General features: G+C 42.2%; 1 protein-coding gene across 2 annotated transcripts in view; it reads left to right on the forward strand.

The window, feature by feature from the left end:
* Window positions 1-25,000, forward strand: part of ankrd44 (ankyrin repeat domain 44) — a 76,946-nt gene that overhangs the window by 4,008 nt on the left and 47,938 nt on the right. For both annotated transcript variants that reach the window (XM_060929513.1, XM_060929512.1), the window contains exons 2-7: window positions 11,928-12,011; window positions 20,353-20,431; window positions 20,658-20,728; window positions 21,666-21,866; window positions 22,385-22,472; window positions 22,699-22,841. In XM_060929513.1, the coding sequence (XP_060785496.1) occupies window positions 11,928-12,011; window positions 20,353-20,431; window positions 20,658-20,728; window positions 21,666-21,866; window positions 22,385-22,472; window positions 22,699-22,841 (666 nt within the window). The remainder of the gene's footprint in view (window positions 1-11,927; window positions 12,012-20,352; window positions 20,432-20,657; window positions 20,729-21,665; window positions 21,867-22,384; window positions 22,473-22,698; window positions 22,842-25,000) is intronic.

Consider the following 25,000-nt stretch of genomic DNA (forward strand, 5'->3'; position numbering starts at 1 on the left):
GCGCTATGTTCATTGCCCTGTTGATAGCGGGGTTTGCTTGCTGACTGATGAACTAGCTAGTGTTAACCCTCTCTCATGTTATTTGCCCTGTTGATAGTGAGCGGGGCTTGCTGAGCGATTTTTTTTTTTTTTTTTTTTTTTTCCCCCCTTTAATGACTTGGACTTGACTTGGACTTGAACACTGGGGACTCTAGACTGGACTCAGACTCGAGGTTTAGTGACTCGACTACAACACTGCTGTGAATCTGCTGCCATGTGCCAAAGCTGTTCAACTGGATTCAGATCTGGTGATTGGGAAGGCTTGAGATGACAGTTTGAGATGGCTTTTGCTTTGTGACATGGTGTACTATCATGCTGGAAGTAGCCAATAGAAATGGTAAATTGTGGATCTGAAGGGATGCACATGGTCAGCAGGAATGCTCAAATAGTCTCTATTCAAGTGATGATTGATTGATTGGTATTAATGGGCCCAAAGAGTGCCAAGAAAACCTTCCTCACACCGTTACACCACCTCCACCAGCACAGTTTCAGTTCTTCTTTACTCCTAACATGTTTCCACTAGTCCAGTTTATGAAGAGCTTTGGAGAAAACTGGAGGTCTGGCTCATGAGACTATGGTACTGATGAATGTTTGGCTGATTATTAATAATAATGTAGTTGAATCTTTGAGTTAGCAAGCTTTCAGAAAACATCGTTTGAGCTATTATCTAACATAATAGTGAAAACCGAGTATTGTCAGGCAATATTAAAATAAAATAGACAATCATTCACAGAGTGTTTTTGTCTGGCTTTTAAATCTAAAATGCTACTATAAAATACCCTAACTTGAAGATTTTTTTTTTCAATCACATTTTTAAACTCTGTTCATACATAAAGTGAGGTCTTTGAGAGACAACATTGTAGGTTATGTTGGATATATTTTGTCTGATTACCAGAAATCTTGTGCGCCAACCTATTATTATTATTATTATTATTATTATTATTAATAATAATTTTTTTTAAACAGTTGGTTCAGCTCACCTTCAAACTATAGACTCCTATCTAAGCATGGCTGTTTGTAATCATAACTACAGTCCTGTGCTCATCCCAGAACTTTTCTTCACAATATAGTCATTCTGAGGCAGCACGGTGGTGTAGTGGTTAGCGCTGTCGCCTCACAGCAAGAAGGTCTGGGTTCGAGCCCCGCGGCCGACGAGGGCCTTTCCGTGTGGAGTTTGCATGTTCTCCCCGTGGGTTTCCTCCGGGTGCTCCGGTTTCCCCCACAGTCCAAAGATATGCAGGTTAGGTTAACTGGTGACTCTAAATTGACCGTAGGTGTGAATGTGAATGGTTGTATGTGTCAGCCCTGTGATGACCTGGTGACTTGTCCAGGGTGTACCCCGCCTTTCGCCCGTAGTCAGCTGGGATAGGCTCCAGCTTGCCTGCGACCCTGTAGAACAGGATAAAGCGGCTAGAGATAATGAGATGAGAGAGTCATTCTGATCATTTTTTTCAAGATGCTAAGTACTGTTTCACTTTATAGTATGCAGCTGGAGAAGAGTAATGATTTGCATCCATCCGTATCACTACAGTGACGTGGCCGCTCTGACGGCTTCAGCCAGCAAAGTCTCTAGGGGACATTACAGTAGTGGCTTCCTTTTGCCTTCTACCAGATGATTATTATAGAGGTTTTCTCCTCTCAACCATTCACACACACCTATGGACAATTTAGACCAGTCAACCTATGGACCAGTTAGCCTAACCTGCATGTCTTTGGACTGTGGGGGAAACCCACTCACACAGGGAGAACATACAAACTCCACACGGTAAGGCCCCTGCCAACCGCTGGGCTTGAACCCAGAATCTTCTTGCTGTGAGGCGACAGTGCTAACTGCTACACCACTGTGCCGCCAACAATTTACATATCACATTATACATTGTCACCCAGAAGAGTCCCTTTTGAGTCCTGTCAAGTTTCCTCTTCATTCCACAATCATCCATCCATTATCTGTCACCGCTTCTCCTGTGCAGGGTCACAGGCAAGTTGGAGCCTATCCCAGCTGACTATGGGCGAGAGACTGGGTCAAGTCGCCAGGTCATTGCAGGGCTGACACATAGACACAAACAACCACATAGCTGCCAACTACTACGAATAAATCGTATTTATTACGATTTGTCGTTTTGATTACGAAAATATGAATTTACTACAATAAAATACGATTTTGCCAATTTTCATGGGTCATTTTCAAAGTCTATCACCGGTGGGATTTGTATTTGAATCCGTTGTCTTTCAAACTGTCTCTGTGCGTATAGGCCAATGCTCTGACCAATCAGCGCAACAGTGACTGTGATGTAGTCAGAGCGACAGAAAGCAGTGGGGGAGGGTAAACCATAGACATATAAACATAGACTCCGCCTTCTGCGTAGAATCATACGTCATCCTCGCCGCCATATTGGATGGGGCAAAGTGGAGATTCTTCAACCGTCTCTGGTATAGCGTCTAGACAGTAGCCGAGAATAAAGATGCCTCATTCATGTGCTGCGTTTAACTGTACCAACAGGTTTACCGTCCAAATGAGATCACATGGGATTACCTTTCACAGGTGAGACTGGAAAAATACTTTTCAATACTGTTCCTTCAGTCTTCAGTTTCCCAGCTCATCTCCACCGGGTAGGTGTAGAGTTATAAGCAGTGAGAATTAGATAATACAGTGCCACACTATGATGAACGTTTTTGAACGTATGATGAACGTTTTTAACCTTTCTGAATGTGAAGGAATCAGTGATGTATTTTGTTTTGGTATGACGTTAGAACCTGGCTGAACTCAGTTTGGCGGTCATTCAGCTCACTTTATTCAACGAGAGTAGGTCTGTGTGGTGACTCAATAAATAAAACAGTACATTTTTATTTTCATTCACTATTTCCAGTTTTTCCACTATTTCCATCACTTATCATATTCAGTCTTGTAGGTTGGTTATTGTGGCCTCAGGTTTTGGTAGCTTGCTACAGTATGCTGACTGATTAGCTTACCTGAGCTATCTATCATGTATCTGTCACTAGTTTGCAGTGTACAGTAGCCTGGCAAGCCAGACTAAATGTGAATATTTAGTCTGGCCTCGATCCGTAGACATTTCCGACGGGGGTGGGAGGAACAAACCGCTGTCTTTCAAACTGTCTCTGTGCATATACTGTAGGCCAACGCTCTGACCAATCAGCACAACAGTGACTGTGACGTAGTCAGAGCGCGCAGTGGAGGAGACCTTGAAATAAATAATTTTTCAAAATGCGTATTAATTAATAAACAGGTTCTAGATATTAAGAAGTTTAGAGATAATGACCACAAGTTTGGAGTCTGTACCACATACTTAACATACACTCTTATTTTTTTCAAGTGTTTTTCAAGGGTTTGCTTAAACTGTTTTTGAGAGTTTTTATTTAGTGGTGTTTGGTGAAATAATTTCCCTTAAATTTACAATAACGGGAAAATAAGAAACAATCAAAAAGTAATGTTTCAAAGCTGTTTATTAATTCTTCGTACTGCACAAACTAGCCCCATCCTTTTGGCTACGAGCGGAGCCAGCTGGTAGATCAGACTTTTGCCATAGCCGGTCGGCAAAACAGCGAAAATGTCCTTCTTGAAAAGGAATGAGCGGAGAGCCTCTTCCTGCTCATGTTTCAACAAAAACTCCAAGTCTAATTCTTCTAAAACTGATTCCAAAGCAGAGTCAAATGCGCGCTGTTCACTAGCCGTAGCCATCTTTCCTGTTGTGCTTTCTCCAGCGTCGCGCAGCTTTGTCGTCACTCCTGCAAAAGCCCGCCCAAAGAATCCAAACAAAAACCTTTCGTTGTGATTGGCGGGCACGATTTGATGCCCGGGGTGTTTTTGTTTATATGGTGCGAGGCTAGACCCACTCGCTAAGCAAAAATATTTTTGGCCGCTAGGCGGGTGGGTCTAGTTTACTAGGCTAAGTGTACAGGGTATTTCGCACACTATTTATAACCATCACATTAAAAGTTATATGTGTTGTTTTGATGCCTGTTTGTTTCTCAAATATATACGTGTGTGTCTTAATGGGTGAATAAAAGGCATCGAGTTAAATATTATTGTAGAAAGGGGCTTTATGAAGTTCAGTCCATTTACTTGCATTGGTTTACGGGGAAGATTTGCCACATCCAATATGGCGGACACTCTGACGTATCCCAGCAATGGGCCACCAGCTCAATGCGGTGTCTATGTTTATATGTCTATGGGGTAAACAAACAGCATGTGGAGAGGGACACCATTGGAGCGTCGAGTGTTTTGGTGAAGATTCAGCGATCATGGAATGAGTGGAGAGCCTCTTCCTGCTCATGTTTCAACGAAAGCTCCTAATTCTTCTAAAACTGATTCCAAAGCGGAGTCAAACGAGTGCTGTTCAATAGTGCTTTCTCCAGCGTCACGCAGTCTTGTCGTCACTCCTGCAGAAGCCCGCCCAAAGAATCCGAACAAAAACCTTGCGTTGTGATTGGCGGGCACGATTTGATGCCCGGGGTGTGTTGTTGATTCTGTTCTGTTTGATTTGTAGTCATGTGAAGAAGCAAGTTGAGATTGACACTTTTTTGAGCTGTTTCACTTTGTGCCAAGCATGTTTTGAGGCATTTTTATGTTTGGTGTTGATTACAAGAGGTTCCTTTTATGTTTGATCTGTGCCAAATTGCTTTGATGATATATGTATTCTAGTTCCAGGTAAATTTGTTTCCATTGTTGAAAAGAACTTTGCAAATTAATGTAAGATGATAGTTTAGTTTGTAGAATAAATTTTGTAAAACTATTTTGTTTTGGTGTGATTTTTCAGGGTAGTTTTGCTAGAAAGCTTTGGCGGCGGGGGGGCTTTGACCCCCCCACCAAGACTCAGTACCCAACCTTGTATTACCATTTACAATTTTGGAATGTTGGCAGCTATGCAACCATTCACATTCACACCTACGGTCAATTTAGAGCCACCAGTTAGCCTAACTTGCACGTCTTTGGACTGTGGGGGAAACTGGAGCACCTGGAGGAAACCCTTGCAGACATGGGGAGAACATGCAAACTCCACAGAGAAAGGCCCTCATCTTTCTGTGTGTCGAGAAACCCTGAGTACTGCTCAGGGTTTCTCGACAGTCGTGCCCTGCTGATTAAGAAAGAAAGCACAACTTTATTCATCACACACTTGTGAAATTTTCTCTCTGCATTTAACCCATCTGAAGCAGTGAACACGCGCATGCACACACGTGAGCAATGAGCACACACACATACCCAGAGCAGTGGGCAGCCATGCTAACAGCGCCCGGGGAGCAGTTGGGAGTTAGGCGCCTCGCTCAAGGGCACCTCAGCCCAAGGCCATCCCATATTAACCTAACCTGCATGTCTTTGGACTGTGGGGGAAACCGGAGCACCTGGAGGAAACCCACGCAGACACAGGGAGAACATGCAAACTCCACACAGAAAGGCCCTCGCCGGCCGCTGGGTTCGAACCCAGAACCTTCTTGCTGTGAGGCAACCGTGCTAACCACTACACCACCGTGCCTATTAAGCAGCATTTGAAGGACGTGGAATGTGTAAGTGGCGGCTATAAAATTCAATAAAGCGCTTGGTTTTCTAGACCCGCCTTACTCAGACTAACTAGCCTAACTTTTATATTTAACGTTTGGATTGACGGCTGTATTCAGAAATGGCTTTAATGGTTTACAAAAGGAATTAAATGGAATGAAAATGGCACTTTTTGAGTAACTTTGATAGTGTCTCGAGCAGTTGATCCTGACTACAAAAGGGAACAGTCAGACTCAGATTTCAACAAATATTCCAACTGACTATGTGGAGAGAAAAGGGACAGGAAGTTGTTGCATCTTTTTTTTTTTTTTTTTTTTGCTCACCCCCCCCCCCCCCCCCCCTTTCTTCTACAGTCTGTGGGTTTGATTTCTTGCTGAGAGAGAGTGAGTGAGCGAGCACACAAGTGTGTAAATGCGAGTCTTTGAGCTTCTGTAATGTGTCAGCACAAAAAAGGTTTAGAGTATGATTTTGGTGAAGCATATTTAAATTTTTTTTTTTTTCGAAATGTCCCCTGTAGGCACTGAGGTTATAAAGTAATCTTTTGTTGCTATTATTTACAGATTTCGTTTATATAAAAGACATTCCTCCAGTGTAGGCATGCACAGTAACCCTCAGCTCGGTCTTCTGCTTTTGCTCCACGGATGACAGATACAAACAGTAAAGGAAAAAATCAGAGTCGTATAAGGCGTCTCTTTTTCAATTTGGTGAAGGATCAACAGTTCTGCTTCATATTCGAGCCTTCGCTCTCTGTAACTGCACTCAGATTATTGGGTTAAAGGCATCATACAGAGGAAGGGTCTGCGGTGTTTGAGTTGTCAAAACCAAAGAAACTCCTCCTTATCCCCTCCCCCATGTGGTAACAGGACCTCATTGGCTCTTGAGTAGAAGGATTGGGGTGGGGGGTGTAGTGTATGTCAACAAAGACTTCAGTGTTTGGAGCGTTGGCTTTGCCTAGGAGGAGTGCCGGGAGGGATATGGGGTATGTCCTTGATTGTTATGGGCCATGTCCAGAACCTTGCTCCTGTTCTCCAGAGCCTCGTCAGACAACAGCGCCGTCACGCTTCGGCACAAACAGCTGGTCATTTCCAAGGGGAGTGGAGGACAGTGTGATAATAAGAAGCAAATGAGTCCCTACTGAAGCACTTCTGTCATCTAATGCTGTTATGGATTGCGACAGTGATATAGACAAAGTATTTCTTTGCACGTCAATGAACTAAAAATATCCCGTTTCTATGTAAGTACAGTTCATGGATGTGATCACAAACGGTGAAATCAGAGTGTTTTTTATTTGCTAAGTAAGTGTATAAGGAGTTTGGTTTGGAATTGGAGTCAACACTGAACCCATACAGTATACAGCGCCGATCGTACACAGTAATTTACACTAGCCGCACGATCACTTCAAATTAAAAGCTTCCAATAAAAGAGCAGTAAAACCCTAAATCAAATGAATATTTAGTGTGACTACACTTCGTCTTTAAAACAGTGTCAATACTCTTGAGGACGCGGTCATGCAGTTTTCTAAAGAAACTGTTTGGCATGTTATTCCAAACCTCAGCTGTTCACGGTTCCACTGCAGACGTGTTTAATCATTCATTGGGTTATTTAGTTACAAAATGATCAAAAGACCTAGAAGCTGCTCTATTCTTTAATATTAGTCTTTAACAACATATCGAGAAAGGGTGTTTGTGTAAAATTTGTGAAGGTGACGGAGTGGCAAGAATATTTACTGTTTAATGCTTAACCATGACAGATTCGTTTATGGCTATAAATTCGAACACAATTCAGAGTGGTTATGCTTTGTTTCGTATCACATCTGATTATCGTGTCATGGACTCAACAGACCAGAGGTCAGTTTTGAATTTGACGCAGGGAGAACGAACATGATTTTCTCTGTCCGTTTGTCTTATTTTCATTGTCATCAGCAGGCTTGTAGTACTCGAGTCTAGGACTCGGACTCAAGTTTGACTTATGCCCCAATTTTAAGGACTCGTGACTCGACTCGGACTTGAGCACTGATGACTCGGACTCGTGCATTAACTGCATTAGGACTCGGAAAATGGAGACGAAGACTCCGGCTTTTATCTTTATTTTTTGTAACGTGCCATAATAATTTGGTACAAGAATAAAAATATAAGATATTTATATCTACATTAATTTTGTACTAATTTCCTATAAGAGTGTCACACCTGCGTGCCTTGGCGCGTGCATCAGATAGACTCTCGGGTGCTCTCCGGACAGCGCACGCACCAAGCGGACTCTCTCTCGCGCACCGTAAACGACTCGCATCTGCACAGGATTAAGGCGCAATCAACACACGATATAAAAACTGTGAAACCGCACTTACTTTTGTGAAGTATTGAGTTGCATTGCTGACACATTACCGAGCCTTATTTCCTTGTTTGGTTTCCTGATCCCTAATTTCCTGTTTCTTGTCTTTGATTCTGCCAAGTCTAAGATAGCCTGTTTGTGCCTCGCTTGACCTATTGCCTGTTTTATGACTTTGCCTGCCGTTCTGGATTGTTTACGTGTCTTCACTTGTATTAATAAACACACCTTCTGCACTCACAACCATCTCTGACAGAATACTTCACACTCCGACAGAGAGAATACACATTCACTTGTTCATACGTCATGTTCAGGAACAAACTAATGTTAATGGCGCTAAAACAGCCACCGTTAAATGGTGCGGTTGGAGTCTTTTTTTTTTTTTTTTAAATGACTTGGACTTGAACACTAGGGACTCGAGACTGGACTTGGACTCGAGGTTTAGTGACTTTACTACAACACTGGCCATCAGTGTGATCATCAGAACAAAACAGTTATATAAATGGAAAAATGTCTAAATAGTGCCTGTGAAAACTCTCCCAGTTTTTCTAATGTCTTAAAGTGCATATCACGGGTAAATTCAGGAGCAAGATCAATGTAATTCTCCTGTTTTATATTAAACTTTGGTCAAATATCTGTAAAATTCTGCATTCTCTGCAATTGTTTTTACCTTGCGCAATACTAGAAAAATTCAGTTGAAATCAAGCCATTTGAGGCGAATTGGTCCGCCTCTGAAAAAACTTGGCATTTGGATTTCCCGGCAAACATTGATTTTCGTGACGTCATCTGCGGGACGCCTCCCTCTGAATCCTACGCCAGCGCTGGTTTGTTTATGAGAAAACGACCTGGTGGTTTTCTGCAGATTTCTTCAACGTTATCGCGTAATTATTAAAATGGTTAACAGATGTATCGTAGGAGCGTGTAGCAACACCAATCTTGATGGGATTAGTACTCTTGCACTATGTTCACACTGCAAGGCTTAATGCTCAATTCCGATTTTTTTGTGAAATCCGATTTTTTTGTGAGGTCGTTCACATGAACAAATATATGCGACTTGTATGTGATCCTCAGTATGAACGAAAAGCGACCTAAAAGTGTTCCGCATGCGCATTGCAGGATACGACGACGTCACACGCAGTGAGCATGGCCAGTGTTTACGGAAGTAACCTAAAGTTTCCTGTGTATGACAGTAGCCAGCATGGAGTACCTGGCGATGATGCAGTTGTTGTTGTGACGGAGCCAGAACATGCACAATAGCCTGATGTTAAGGAGGAGGTTGAGAAGGAAGAGGGCAAGGGTTTTGGCTCAGGCGTTCTGCGGGGTAGTGACTGCAACCTCCGTTCAAAGGAACGTGTGGGTGCGGAGTCGCATTGATGTCATGCGCCATGTTGTTGTAACTTTTTTTGAGAGACCCGCCGCATACTTCAGCGCAGAATAGTGACGTTTGTGGCTTGTTGATGACGTGCAAGTCAGATGAATGCGACCTGGCGGTTCAGACTGAAGTCGCATATGAAAAGATCGGATAGGAATCGGAATTAGGATCACATATCCAAACGGCCTGGGTCGGATTTGAAAAAATTGGATCTGTGTCGTTCATATTGTCAACTAGACAGGGACACTCTAACGAGTGCAAACCCCGCCTTTTCCCTATTAAAATACATTGGGCGAAAATTTCGAAGTTCTGCCATGACCTTGACCTTTGACCTCCAAAATTTAATGGTTTCCTTCCTGGGTGATTGGCAACACATGTACAAAATTTGGTCCAAATCGATCCATTGGTTCTTGAGATATCTTGCAGACACACAGACAGACAGACAGATACACACACACACACACACACACACACACACACACACACACAGACTGACGCAGGTGAAAATAATAACCCCTCCGACTACTGTCGGCGGGGTTAATAAAAGATCGGATACAGGTCACATATGGGCGAAAAAATCGGATTTGAGTCACTTCAGCCTGCAGTGTGAATGTAGTGTTGGTTTCCCAAAAGACCGGACAGTGAGAGAGAAATGGGAGCGCTTGGTCTACACAGGCTGTGCACTGAAACCGTGCAAGCTCTCGCAGCCTGCTGGCGCTTCCGCAGGTGATGTCACGAATCTGGCTCCAGACTCCCTTGGGATTTTTCCAGACGCGTTTTGTTGTTTTATTTTTTTCTGCTGTAGACAGATGATCTTGTGCAAAATTACCCTTCTGGATGAGTGTGTAAAGGGACATACTTTTCATATAAAAAAAAAAACCCACGAAATTAGTCCAGAATATGCACTTTAAGCCTTGTAGCTAGACTTTGGTCCGATGAGCTGCCTTCAGCTAAATCATTTGCATAAATGCATTCGATTGGATGTGTGTTACAAAAGCCATGCTGGTTTATGTTTCGAAAACTCGAGTTGCTGAACAACACGCAGTGTTTATTGGCTCTGCTGAAGTATGTTTTTCCAAGTTATTTGTCTTCCGAAGTACTTTGCCTGATCCATAATTGGACCATGGTCCTCTAGTTGATGACCGCTAATATGGAAAGGTCTTTGTAGCATTTTTTTGGGAAAATCTTAGTGTCTCTGAATGAAGCACATTTTTAGAAATTTCGTTTGCTTTATATGTGTGAAGTATAAGAAGTGTACTGCTATTAGCAGCTGTGATGCTGCTCAACCTTAGACAAGAGCAGCTCAGTAATTTTTGTCAACCTACACCATATTGAGGAGAAAAAAATGTATATACCTGGCAGATCTGTCTATAATGGAAGTGATCACCCATACACTAAATGAGTAAGTCTGCTCTCTTCAGTGAGTAAAATTCTCGACTTTGGCCTACATTCTGTAAATCCACATGCGCACCTTAAAACCTGGTTTTGTTACAGATACTGTCGCAGAAAATATTAAAAGACACCAAGGCTGAAAATTGGTTTTGACTGGTTATACAGTTCCTGTATAAAAGGCCGTTGGGCAAAATTTAATGGCAAAATGCACATTTTGGTGAAAGGGCATGGTCCGTGGCATGGTGGTGTATTTGCGAACAGAACTAAAGGCTTTGTTGTTGTTGTTGTTGTTGTCTTTCTAAAGTGAATTTGAGTGAGCATATATGAGGATGCAATTGAAAAGAGGGATTCTGACCTCCATTATACATCCCGTCAAGGGAACACGGCACTGTGTGTGAAAGAAAGCGTGGGATCAAAAGCCAGAGAGAGTGATGTCAGTGGGTTTGAGAGAATGAGAGAGCGAGACGGTCTTATTTGTAACTTTCTTCCCTGTCCAGTACGAGGCCACGTTACCGCATTTTCCAAAGCAGTTGTTGGTAGTTTGCCTGTCAGTATTAGTGTGTGTGTGCGCGTGTGTATTTGCACAACGACGAGTGCGCTCTCTCTCTCTCTCTCTCTCTCTCTCCCCCCTTCTAGAGGAACTGAAAATGCTTTCTGAGCTTCCTCTTGATCTTTTCTCAGAAGGTGACAGCATGCAACAGGAAGCGTTGCTTTCTTTCTGGGGTTGGTAGCAGCTAGGAGACACAGACAGGAAGTGAACATACAAGCAGCTTTAACATACAAGTTGCTGTTCTGTTCAAATTTCCCCTTTTTTTTCAGGAAGCTCTCTTGTATGATCATGCATGATAAAGCCATCTTGCCTTCCTTATAGTTTCAGCGGTGAGATTTTGGAGAAGTCACGCCTATGTGCTTTCAGGTTTTACTTTCCACTTGCAGGTGATTTGGGACACCGGTGTACTGGTGTGTGGTCCTGAGTCTATGTTTAACCTTTCAATAAAAAATAACATTTCCCATAAGGCATAAGGATGCGGCTTCACAGGCTGATGATTATCACCCTCATGCGGGCGTGTTCAGCATGAATCGCAAGACAAACTTTCAGCAAAGAGCTTTGTCAGCACTCAGGCAGTCCTTTGTAATTTTATAGGGCCATCTAAAGCTACACGAATTCTTACCTATGCGCACATGTATCAATAATAATAATAATATAAAGCCTGTAAAAATAAATAAACATGATGGCATTATGAAAGCTTGCATACATTCTCACTGAAATGCACTGTTTGTCTGCAGCCGGCTCTTGTCCAGGCCATCTTCAGTGGAGACCCTGAGGAGATCCGCATGCTCATCTACAAATCGGAGGACATCAATGCACTGGTATGCAGCTCTTCCCTGCAGTTTCATGACCCACATTCACTTTCTTTGTCTCTCAGATCTACAGACAATGAGCTGAGCTGAAATCTAGTTACCCCAGAGCACCTCACGGTTGTTTTCTACACAGTATTTAGTCTGCTTTCCTTGTAGCAGCCTCCATCATGACTCCATTTAGAGTGACTTCATCGCTTTGTATGACAAACCTGGCTTTTATCTTAATCTTCTGCCATTGCTACACATTGTTTCAGCCCTCATCGGGGTAGCACTGTAGATTGAAACTGATGACTGAAATTTGTTATCGTATGTTAACGAAAACCCAGCGATTACACTTTCTTAACAGAGAATATGATTCAGGTGAAACGGTAACACGAAGGGAGGTCACTGTCCTAGTGATGGAGACTGACATCTCGTACACATCTTGATGCATTGCCAATGATCCGATACATATAAAGTAACCGCTAATGCATTATGATACGATTCACGTTTCGTCATAATATGATACAATGCAAAAGAACGATTCTATACAATTCCGTACGGTAGCTTTTCCTCCTCCGTGATAATCCTGCATGCGATTGGAGGAGGGTCCGGTCTGAGAAAGGATTTTGAAATCTCAGTGGCGCTGTGGTGACAGAGCTACAGGGACTTTTCTTTTGAAATCCCATTGGAGCCACAGTGAGCGAGCCAGCATGTCTCCGGTACTGTTGTGTGACTCGCCCAGACACGACACGCCTCCAACTCCGAGACTTGGCCAAGAGACTTGATAAGATTTGATGACTGACAGCAGTGGGGCTGAGCGAACATGTTTGAGAAACGAGCTCTCTAGAGAGGAGAAATCAATCTGAATATAAAATGATTGGTCAAAATTTATTGGTCGCTGGTAGTAATTATGTAATAATAAATCTGATTTCACCGATGCCAAGATGTGAGAAACAGTGCATCCCAATTTCATCCCAAGTTGTATCCAGTACGCACTTTTTTTTAATCGGGGCATTTAAAACCGTGAGCTTTTAAATCCATGCATTGATCTACATCAGTGAATCTTACCATCCTGACACTGTCCCTTGTCCCAGGGATTCTCAAACTTTTCACAACCATTTTAAAAGTTAAAAACCCATGGACCCTCTAAGTACAGGTTTATTTTATTCAGATATTAGGATTCTTATTTAAGTGTCCAACCATTTTAAAGCTAGACGGCCTTTCGATTTCATAAAATCAGTAAAATTTTAGTTTCCTCTGAAATTTGGTCATTGTGATAGATATTACAGAAATAAATATATTAATTTTTTTCGCGGTCCGGTTTTCATCAAATCCTGCACTCTGATTGGCTGGCGAGCGGATCCGTATCCTATGGTACAGACCCCAGTTACGGACCTCTGGCGACTCGCTCGTTCACAACAACAAACATAGTAGCATTTTTTTTTGTCAACATTTATCCTTTTTTTTTTTTTTTTTTTTTAAATAAGATTTATTTATAAGATTATCAAAAATCTTAAATTTTTGCCAGCATTTCTCAGGAGAATAACATTAATTTTACAGCATGGATAACGATAACGACAGTCTTCACAGCGAAAGCGAGTTTTACTACCCTGAGGAAGACAAAATAAAAACATTTCAGGAGAAAGCTAAAACCTGTAACTTGCTAACGCTGAACAAAAACATGGCTGAATCCTGAATGACTCAATTTTGTATAAATAGGGGACTACATAGGCGGCAAAATGTAGTTTTTTTTTTTTTTTTTCCCCTGCCATGGAAGTGCACTTGTATACTGAGGAGGAAGCAATTTGCATTACAGCCGTGAATGAGGATTCAAAATGGCGGCTCGGCTCGGTTTTCCCTTTCGGGCGCTCTCATTTTCTGTTAGAATTTGGTAAAGAAAAAATAAATATATTATTTACCAGCTTAAGGTCGGTCCGTATGGTGAAATACCGTGACCTCGGCCCAGAGGGCCTCAGTCAGTACTTTCAAGACCTCGGTCACGGTATTTCACGATATGAACCGACCTTAAAGGAACAGTCCACCGTACTTCCATAATGAAATATGCTCTTACCTGAATTGAGACGAGCTGCTCCGTACCTCTCCGAGCTTTGCGCGACCTCCCAGTCAGTCAGACGCAGTCAGACGCGCTGTCACTCCTGTTAGCAATGTAGCTAGGCTCAGCATGGCCAATGGTATTTTTTGGGGCTGTAGTTAGATGCGACCAAACTCTTCCGCGTTTTTCCTGTTTACATAGGTTTATATGACCAGTGACATGAAACAAGTGCAGTTACACAAATTGAAACGTAGCGATTTTCTATGCTATGGAAAGTCCGCACTATAATGACAGGCGTACTAACACCTTCTGCGCGCTTCGGCAGTGCATTGATACGGAGCTCAGATATCAATGCGCTGCCGAAGCGCGCAGAAGGTGTTAGTACGCCTGTCATTATAGTGTGGACTTTCCATAGCATAGAAAATCGCTACGTTTCAATTTGTGTAACTGAACTTGTTTCATGTCACTGGTCATATAAACCTATGTAAACAGGAAAAACGCGGAAGAGTTTGGTCGCATCTAACTACAGCCCCAAAAAATACCATTGGCCATGCTGAGCCTAGCTACATTGCTAACAGGAGTGACAGCGCGTCTGACTGCGTCTGACTGACTGGGAGGTCGCGCAAAGCTCGGAGAGGTACGGAGCAGCTCGTCTCAATTCAGATAAGAGCATATTTCATTATGGAAGTACGGTGGACTGTTCCTTTAAGCTGGTAAATAACAGATATTTTTAAAAAACCAGGTCATTCTGTGGCTAGGAAGTTATTTAATTTGAGGGGATTCCCTAGCAAATAATGTGCATGAAATCGTTCGCTTTGCGCAAGGTTTACCTTGACCGTGCACTGACAGTTACATCATCTTGTCGCTAAATGAACAGCTGATCACACCAAGGCACTTGCTGACTGCTGATATTTATTAGTTTGGTCCTGCGTTTCCTTTCCTTCTGTCTTTTCTTCTTGCCTTCCGCTACTGCAGTCGGTCTTTCACGTTTCATTCGCACACTCACGTCCTCCATTTTCCCTCCCCTGTTTCAGATTTGTATCCCACAATGCCTTACGCGAACGGGGAAAGCCCACCATGTGATGCATGATGGAGTATCTTGTTCTGCATCATGGTGAAGCAGAAAAAATAGTCGAAAATTTAGGCCCATGTGGCCCTAAATTCATTAATTGTTCTATTTAAAAAAGCAAACAAAAACTAATCAAATTGGAAGTCTGTGATTCAAATTCAGTAGCTTTCGATCCACTAAACAAAAATAACTGGGTGTCGGGGAAAATTTCTTTTTATGACCTTCACTTGAAAAATCTGAAAGGCAGTACAGCTTTAAAGTCAAGGTTAACACGAGCTTCCAAGTCATGCGAAGCCTGCCAACTGCATCATCTCGAACTGCTGCTTATCCTGTGTCAGCAGAACAAACTTGGAGGAAAACGCTATCTGCCCTCTTCTGCATACACGAGCTTGCAGACATGCACCTTTAGCAAGTGTTGCTCTGATTGACAGGCGAGAGAGAGTATGCAATCCCTCCCACCCATAGGCAGTGTTGCTTCCTGGCTCTGGGCACAGATAGCTGTGGCATCATTAGAATTTCGGCTCGTTATTAGGGTTGGGAACTGAAACTCCGTTCCAAATTAGACTGTCTGTCTGTCTATCTGTTGCTGTCCTCATAGTTGAGGGTTGGCGATCCAGGAAGCTAGCTTCTCTGAATTCTCTTGGGTGATTACAGCACAGCAGAGGGACCCAAACCCTCATCTGGTGGCGGATATATCCAAATTAGAACCACATCCAAAATGGCAAAAATACTTGTAAAAAAGTGGATTTTGGTTTATTATTACGAACAGAGGCTACATATCTACAAGGAAGTGTGTAGCTCTCTGCCAGGCCCTGTCTACATGACTGTATCAACGCAACAGTGTGCCCGTTTTGTTTAGAAACAGGCTAGCACGCATGGCTAACGGGACAACAGTGTGAAAGACGGGCTGCGGTGAATAGAAATTTATGCTTTGTTATCTCAGCATTTGACCTCCTTTTGTTTGTTTTTTTTGTTGCCCTTTTTGAATCAAATCAGGGAATCAGCAAGAAGAATCAGATCTGAGGAGATTCACCGATAACCAGCCTTACACGTGATCTCCTGACAACAGTGCAAATGCTTTTTCTGGCCAGAGAGCTTTTTCTCTCGTTATTATTGAATTTTGGATTAAAGCCAGTTGAAAAGTATATTAAGTATAATTATAACGTTATAATAATGATTTAGCTGTAATAACATAAATGAGTTTGTCAGATTGCAGGCACTCACGGCTGTAAGTGCAGGGGAGAGCGGGGATGCAAACAGGAAGCGTAGTCAAATCAGTAAGCAAACTCGTAGTCAGAAAGCAGGCAGGGGTCGGTCAGTCGGCAAACAGAATGGTAGAGAGCAGACTAAAGAGTTAACGGGTAAACGTAGCAAAGGTTCAGGAAACTAGAGGCAGGCAGACAGACAAGAAAGGCTCGGTATGACTGGGTAAACACAGAACGATACTCGCACTGAAGGTGTGTGAAGGAGAGGCTTAAAGGTCATAGGCAAGGGTCGGAGGTGGAACGTAGAATATCAACTTTGTCTAGAAGAACGACCCAAAAAGCGAATTCAATCTTCCTGGTGTCTAATTTGCACCCTAAAATTTAATAAAACGGTTAAAATATACTGGTTTGCGCAAGTTCAGAAGGTTTGTTTATATCTCACTTATGCGCACTTTTACCGCCAGGGGACCGTCGTCGTGATCTCATTCAAGGCAAACAGACTGGGAGCAGCTCTGTGTTTACTTGCGAACCAAGCACACGTGCACTGACTTTGGTCGTGAGAGATTGTGTAAAATGTCTGAAAGCGATTTTGAAGTAGGAAGTCTCCAAATTAAATATCAAGAGGTGAAACCATATGTATGAACCTATGGCCGTTGCGAAGCAATCGGTGAATGTGGCTCACTGGTTTGACTGTGCGGCCTCGGAATCGGACAGCGACTCGGCCGACTCTGATCGCGGTGACCCTGGACCTCAACAAGACTCGCGCCCAAACGATTTATCCTGGTAGTTATGATAAATTCTTACTTTCGTCGTAATATTAAATAAGAGCCCTTTTGAAGAATAATTAAACCGCCCTCCCTAGTGGATATAGGTAATGATTACTGGACAGTGCGCCGGTAGGCCACATTAGCCTGCCATCTGCGGCATTATACTATTTATAGCCTTCTCTAAGCGAGGAAATATCCCTTTGTCTGATTTCCACAATGATTGTACAAGATCCCTCAGGATTCTTGACTTGTCAATTGCAGGCAAAGGTAAAAATGTTTACCTCCAATCTTCTCCTTTTTGCTTGAGCATTGCTGCGCCGTTTCTTCTTTGCTTGATTTTGCTTCACGCGCACAATCTACTCTCCGCCTTGTCTCCTCTTTCGGAAAAAGCCAACCCACTCGCTCCGCCTCTTCTCCTCTCTTGGAAAAGGGTAAAAACTTCTTCCTGAACCGGTCCCGTTGTTACAGTTCACTGCACAATAAGGCATGGTTTTTCTTTGGAAATTCCTGAACGCACGTCTGCACTCAAGCTGAACGGCAATATAAGTAAACAGAAGTCGACTCAACTCAAGCAGTTTGTTTGTCTTTAATGACGTCATGCGCCGAGTGGTCACGGAAATCGCCGAACAGTAATTCACCGCGATCCGCGCTAACTTATTTTAATTATTACTTATTAACAACATTTCTTGGGACCAGAAGAAAATTACAGAGGGTTTTTTTAGAATATAAAGATTCAAATGTGCATAAATTGAAAACCGTTGCCTATGAGCTTTAAAGCAGAACTGAAGGCAATTATTATTATTTTTTTTTTTATCATCAAAATTCTATTTCTCATTTACTAAAATGTAGGAATGCATTTCTGACAGCTATTTTGTCACTGCTATAGCAAGTTATGAGTGTTTGAAATATGCTATGTAACATCAGTCCATATGTCAAAGCAATGGCTGTAAATGAGATTCGCCGTGGGAGACATCGTAGGACGGAAGTAAAACGTACAGCGGAAATCAAAGTGACCAACCTCTGCCAACATTGTCAAAAGACGCGCGCGCCCTCCTTCGAATGCTGACGTAATCAAGCCGGAAGTTTTCCCTGTGTCCGAAATCGCTCCCTACTCACTATATAGGGCACTATATAGTGGGGACGCCATTTTGTAGTGCTGTCCGAAACCTTAGTGAGGATTATGTGGGAAATGCGCTCAGTATAATATGTATTTTTCACAAAAATATATGCATGTATTTATTATTTTGAAAACCCACCAGCCGCCTGATCTGGCACGTTTTAATTGTGCGACAGTAATGATGTAAATACCAGCGCGATGGACTAGTCCTTATCCTGTCGTCTTTCCAACTCTTCTCTACTCCACGTTGGTTCGAAGTCGTATGGAATAATCTCCATCACTGATGAAGCTGGCAAATCTCGAAATTAATCTAAATTGGAATGATATGGCGAGCTGGCCGCTGTGTAAACAGTTTTCAAAATGGCGGCGCTGACACTTCACGTTTGAAGTCTCGCACAAGTCTCGTGAAGATCGCGCGGATAAGCGACGCCTGCCGTGGACCAAACGAACTACATTCAACATGGCTAAAAACCGAAAAGGCTGATAAGTGTAATATAATATGCCAATACGAGTCACGATATAAGGTTAATAAAACCGAAAACGTAATTCAATAACACGTTAATTAAGAAATAAAGCAAGTTTAAAAATGGCTTCAGTTCCCCTTTTAAGTAGCACTGCTGATTAACAGTTAACGATAGTCAGCTGAACTTAATAAGGAGGAGACTGGGCGCTGTGAACTTTGGCCGTTTGTAGTCTTGGGAGGCCATGTTTGTAGTTCGGTTAGAATTTCGACTTGCAACACCATTACTGACAGGGTTATAATAACTATAACAATAACTCAGTAATGAATATTACTTTGATAATGGAGGTTTGTAATTTGTAATGAAATGTTTAAAAATCATGGACCCCCTGGTTATTTCACAGAGACGACTGTAAGGCCATGAGAACCATCGTCTTATATTATACGTTTGTGTTTTTACGTGGAAATGCCAGAATGATTGGAAAATGCAGATACGGAGCACAATATTTGTCTGCCCCCTCCCCCGATAACTCCATTTACATGGTTTGATGTGAGACACTCCAGCAAAAATAGAAGTGATAAATAAATAAATAAATAAATAAATAAATAAAATTTACACATCAGTGAATATAAATTACTTCCTACTGCATGCAAAAATGCTGAATTTCTGTTGTATTCACCTCTATTCATTTACAAATGAGAAGTTGGAGCTGGGATCACATGACAATCAGGATGATTTCAAGTATCTCTAGTTTCCACTCACGCACACAAAATTGGGAAAACTCCATTTTCAAACGTAGCGAGCGTCCACGAAAAGATTGGCAATGGTCGAAAATACTGTTTTACTGGACAAAACAAGGAAAGGTCTTTGTAATAATTAAAAGGTAATTTGTAAAAAAGGTCTTTGTCATAAAAATCCACTGATTTAAATGCACTTTAAATCAGTGGACAAGGATTATTGAGTTAAAGTGCATATCACGGGTAAATTCAGGAGCAAGACCAATGTAATTCTCCTATTTTATATTAAACTTTGGTCAAATATCTGTAACATTCTGCATTCTCTGCAATTTTTTTACCTTGCACAATACCAGAAAAATTCAGTTGAAATCAAGCCATTTGAGGCGAATTGGTCCGCCTCTGAAAAAACTTGGCATTTGGATTTCCCGGCAAACATTGATTTTCATGATGTCATGTGCGGGACGCCTCCCTCTGAATCCTACGCCAGCGCTGGTTTGTTTATGAGAAAACGACCTGGTGGTTTTCTGCAAATTTCTTCAGCGTTATCGCGTAATTATTAAAATGGTTAACAGATGTATCGTAGGAGGGTGTAGTAACACCAATCTTGATGGGATTAGTACTCATCGTTTCCCAAAAGACCGGACAATATGAGAGTTATGGGAGCGCTTGGTCTACACAGGCTGTGCACTGAAACCGCGCAAGCTCTCGCAGCCTGCTGGCGCTTCCGCAGGTAACGTCACGAATCTGGCTCCAGACTCCCTTGGGATTTTTCCAGATGTGTTTTATTTTTTTCTGCTGTAGACAAATGGCCTTGTGCAAAATTACCCTTATGGATGAGTGTGTAAAGGGACATACTTTCATATAAAAAAAACAACAACGAAATTTGGTCCAGAATATGCACTTTAAGGCGAATATTCAGGATGATCTGTATCCTCTTATTCTCTGATTCCCTCTCTCAGGACACAGAGAAGCGTACTCCTCTCCATGCAGCAGCGTTCCTCGGTGATGCGGAGATCATTGAGCTCCTCATCCTCTCTGGTAGAGTCCTCTTCTCTTCATTACTTTCCTCTTCCTACCTTTTGCTAAAAATAAGTAGGAAGTCTTTCTTAAAAATGACAAGGTCGTCTTCAAACTCTACCCTTTTCACAGTAGCGTTTGTAGCGCACCTGAATCAGATGCAGCACCCAAATGAAAGGTGTTGAAATGAAACTTTGCTTTCTGTCTAATTTACCTCGCCTCTCATTGTCTGTCTTCTCTTCTCCAGGAGCTCGGGTCAATGCCAAAGACAGCATGTGGCTCACTCCTCTTCATAGGGCCGTGGCGTCGCGCAGTGAGGTGGGTTTAGCCACTGGGTGTGCAAATGTGTTCCTAACCCACAAACTATGTTGAGAAAGGTAGAGTGTGTTGAGGTTCAGGTGTCACTAAGACAGCACAAGCTCTGCAGCGTACAGTAGTCTAATGCAACCACACAGTAAGGGCTAATCTTGTTGGCTCACTGGAAATAACGGTCTGAAACTGGGACAACAGGAACTGTGACAAGATAACTCTGATAGCAAGATTCATTCTGCAACATGAGCAACACGTATGAGTAAGTAGAAAAACACACACGAGCTGTCACGAAAACAAGACGTCCGATAAGTGAAATCATTCCTGTAAACCTAAGGTGGGCAATATGATATACAATATATTATGCATACAATATATTATGACTTTTCAGACATAATTGTACCAGCAACAATTTTTTTTTTATCTGTTATTTCATATTTATTATTAAAAGTATGTAATACCTTTGGAGGGGAACCCCTTGGTCTTGCTTTCTTTTTTGTATTGTGGCACTGCTAGTGTGTACGTTACAAATCAAACCTCATGATCCTCATCTCCGTCATGTATCTACCATGATGATAATATTGTGTGTGTCACCTGATCCTAGATGAAAAACATCCAATACAGAAAATTGGAGAATTCACAGCGGCTTGTAAATGGATCTTTTTTAACATTGGTTAGAGCAAGATCAGTTCCTTCCTTTTCCTGTTTCATAACCTGCCACATGCCTTGTAGTATGCAACCCACAAGACAAGACAGAAAACTTTAGCGTGCCTAGAAATGACAAACTCACTTGCCCGCTAGTTTCTTTGATTATATGGCTATAGATTTTTGCTTCTCTATCTTTGTGTGGGTGCAGGGTTGAGTTTATGAATGAGAGATCGCCGTGAGTGTGTCTGCTATACGTTGTGCACAGTTCCTTGTTTAAACCTGCTTCCTTTCTGTCTAGGAGGCAGTGCGTGTTCTGATCCGTCACTCGGCTGACGTGAATGCACGTGACAAGAACTGGCAGACGCCTCTTCATGTGGCAGCTGCCAATAAGGCTCTGCGTTGTGCTGAGCTCATCATCCCACTGTTGAGCAGTGTAAATGTGTCAGACCGCGGGGGGCGAACTGCCTTGCACCATGCCGCTCTCAACGGACACACCCAGGTATAACAGACATCCACCTATGTGTATGTCCATAAGTGTGTTGTATTGGCCCTGTAAGTAATTAGTGTAGCTCTATGGATCGACAGTATCTATATGTATGCATGTATAACTATTTGTAAAATGGGTGCAGTTGGCAGCCTGGTAAAAGACAAATCTCACATGTCCAACATACGGACATCACCCGTAGACTTTGTCCATTTTGTCCACACCAAGCACCTCATTAACACACAGTTGTGGGAGCACTGCCTTCACATGATTTCAAGTGTTCCACTCCCACGGACTCATTTTCATGTTCCCTTCCTAAACTGGCTTTAGGCATTGGTTTTGGTGGAGCTGTCATCCTGAATGGTATTTAAAAGGATGTTATATAAAGTGAGACACGCACCAACTGACGCACGACTGACTCACAGCCTGTAACCCACAGCCTGTTACTAGCACAGTCATTCCTTTTTCCCTACCATCTTTCCATTTCTGATTTTTCTTTTTTTGCTTGTTTCTCCTGTCCCTTTACTACTTAGATGGTCAGTTTGCTGCTGGCGAAGGGGGCCAATATTAATGCCTTTGACAAGAAGGACAGCCGTGCTCTTCACTGGGCGGCATACATGGGTGAGACGGGAAGGCCGAAAGAGCCACTTGGACATTTTATACACGACTAACCCTAGCTTTGAAATATAGCAGCTGTGGTTAAGGAAGTAATGCACGCGGTTCTGCTGCAGATCCAGTCATGAAATCCAATCTGGTTGTCTGGAAGAAGAAAAAAAGTAGAAAGGAAATGCATTGTTAACAAAAACATTTGGGGTGGGGGTGCTTTGCTCCATTCTGCCCTCTGCAGGTCACTGGGATGTAGTGCGTCTGCTGGTGGAGCAAGGGGCGGAGGTCAGCTGTAAGGACAAGAGAGGATACACACCTCTTCATGCTGCTGCCTCCAGTGGACAGATTGCTGTGGTTAAACACCTGCTCAGCCTGTCTGTGGAGGTGATTACGCACACATTTGCACTCACTTAATCACAACACATTTGGACTGTTCTGACTTCTCCTACATACAGCAATGTACGTATATGGGTCTGTCTCAGAAACTGGGTACTGTGGGGGTACCCCACTAAATATACACAGTCAATAAACTATACGGTTTTGACTGGTGATGTTGGTCTTAATTTGAAATAAAATGATGAAAGAAATAATACAGATAAAACTAAATCTTTGATGTGAATACTCTATTCAGAATTTGGCAAAAATTCTGCAAATTTGTGGAAAAACGGCGGCTTGATCTGGGACATGATAAATGGTTGACTACATCGCATTCCCTTAAAAAGGTTGTAGTCCACTGAAAAGTCTACAGTTATCACTAATTGTATTTTAAGTTGTAACTTTATACACCTAAGGATTGGTGCGCTCACAGAATAATCATAACCGTAATAAAACATCATGCAAAATATTTGATCACCGTCGTAACTCCATTTTCCGCAGACCCAAAACCAATACGATCGTGTGTTTTGATCTAAACGGAAAGCCTCAGGGTCAAGGTCACTACCTCACCAAAAGTAGTAACTTAAAATCACTACGCCATATAAAAATGTAGTTATAAATCTGCGATTTTGTTTTTTAAAACGAAAGCTGAAAGTTAGGTATAGAATATGTTTCTTACAGAATATGTTACGATGGTAGCTGGTCTTGTATGAATTTCTGAGCTATAAAATGAGTTGTGGTCTATTTTTTACTGTAGTGTGTTATTTGTGTGTGGGGAAGGACACACATTAACAATTTGCATGTGTAGAATGGAATTTTCCACTCCAACAGTTAGAAGTTGATCGTGCTTCCATTTGCAGTCTTTCTGTTACGGGAGTGATCTGTTCGGACGTTATCACTGAAAAGGGGAGTTTTGACAGTTTTATTTTGTTTTAGTCTTGCAGTATAAGGCAATAGAATGTTTCTTTTTCATCTTACTTTCATATTTCGTAGTGTTTGTGTATTTTTGGCCAATATTTTGCAAGCACGGTCAATTTAGATCGAACTTTTGATAGAATCTACGGCCAGTCATTTTGCCCCACCCCCGCCTCGCGATCCGTCTGGTGCGGTAGTGATGTCCCGTTGCTCGTGCGCCGCAGCAGAGACCCGCGCGACCTTCAGCCGGTACAGTCGCTGTTCTTTTACCACCGCCGTTATTCTCATCTTTCCGGTGTGTTCTTGATTTTTCCATTGTGTCCTATTTCGCCATATCAAATACCCAAAATGTACCATATTATTCATATTTAAGTGAATAATCAATTCAGTCATCATAACTTGGCATTTTTAACCCAAGCAATCAAAAAGAGGAAATTTATTCAATATTTTCACTCATCTGTGAAGGAGGGGCTTTAATTCTTCATGATGTAGTTATTTTATATGTAAATCAATTTTACAAAAGCATTTGAATTGTAATCAAAACAATTTTCCACAGTGGAGGCCAGATAAAGCAAGATGCTATCTGTTCTTCTTATTAAACATGACAAAAGAAACATTGAGTGTTAGGTTTGATTGATTGATTGATTGATTGATTGATTGATTTTTATTTGACATTCTCAGTTCTTGTATAAAAATAAATACATGATTTAGTTTCAAATAAACCACACCACATACTTAAACTAAAAACAGAGAGTCAGGATAACACAATAAAGCTCGAAAGCTTATTTCCATTGTGGTCCTTTGATGTTGGATGGCAGCAGATGTAAAAATGACAAGAGTGGCATTGTGACATTATTATTAAAATTGTAAAACAAAATTACATAGACAGTATACACATCAGATTAACATTGTAAACATACTATATAATGCCGCTTTTCCACTACCAACGCGGCTGAGTTGGGCTGAGCCGTGCGGTGCTGAGTTGGGCTGAGTCGAGCTGAGCGGGGCTGTTGGAGTTGCATTTTGACTACAACCGCGCTGAACCGTGCTGGCTGGAAGTGGGTGGACACATTGGGTGGAGTTGGCGAAAGTGGGTGGACGTCACGTGATGTCGTTAGGTGGCGCAAACAGTGACATCAGTGACCTTTTAAGCGGTAGTCTCACGACCCGGATAGTAAACAATAAACATGGAGGACATGGAGTCGTTAGTGTTGCTGGTCTTGGTGCTGTGGCTTGTTGTCACCGACAACGCC

This window comes from Neoarius graeffei, chromosome 9, assembly GCF_027579695.1.
Source record: "Neoarius graeffei isolate fNeoGra1 chromosome 9, fNeoGra1.pri, whole genome shotgun sequence".
Taxonomy (NCBI): Eukaryota; Metazoa; Chordata; class Actinopteri; order Siluriformes; family Ariidae; genus Neoarius; species Neoarius graeffei.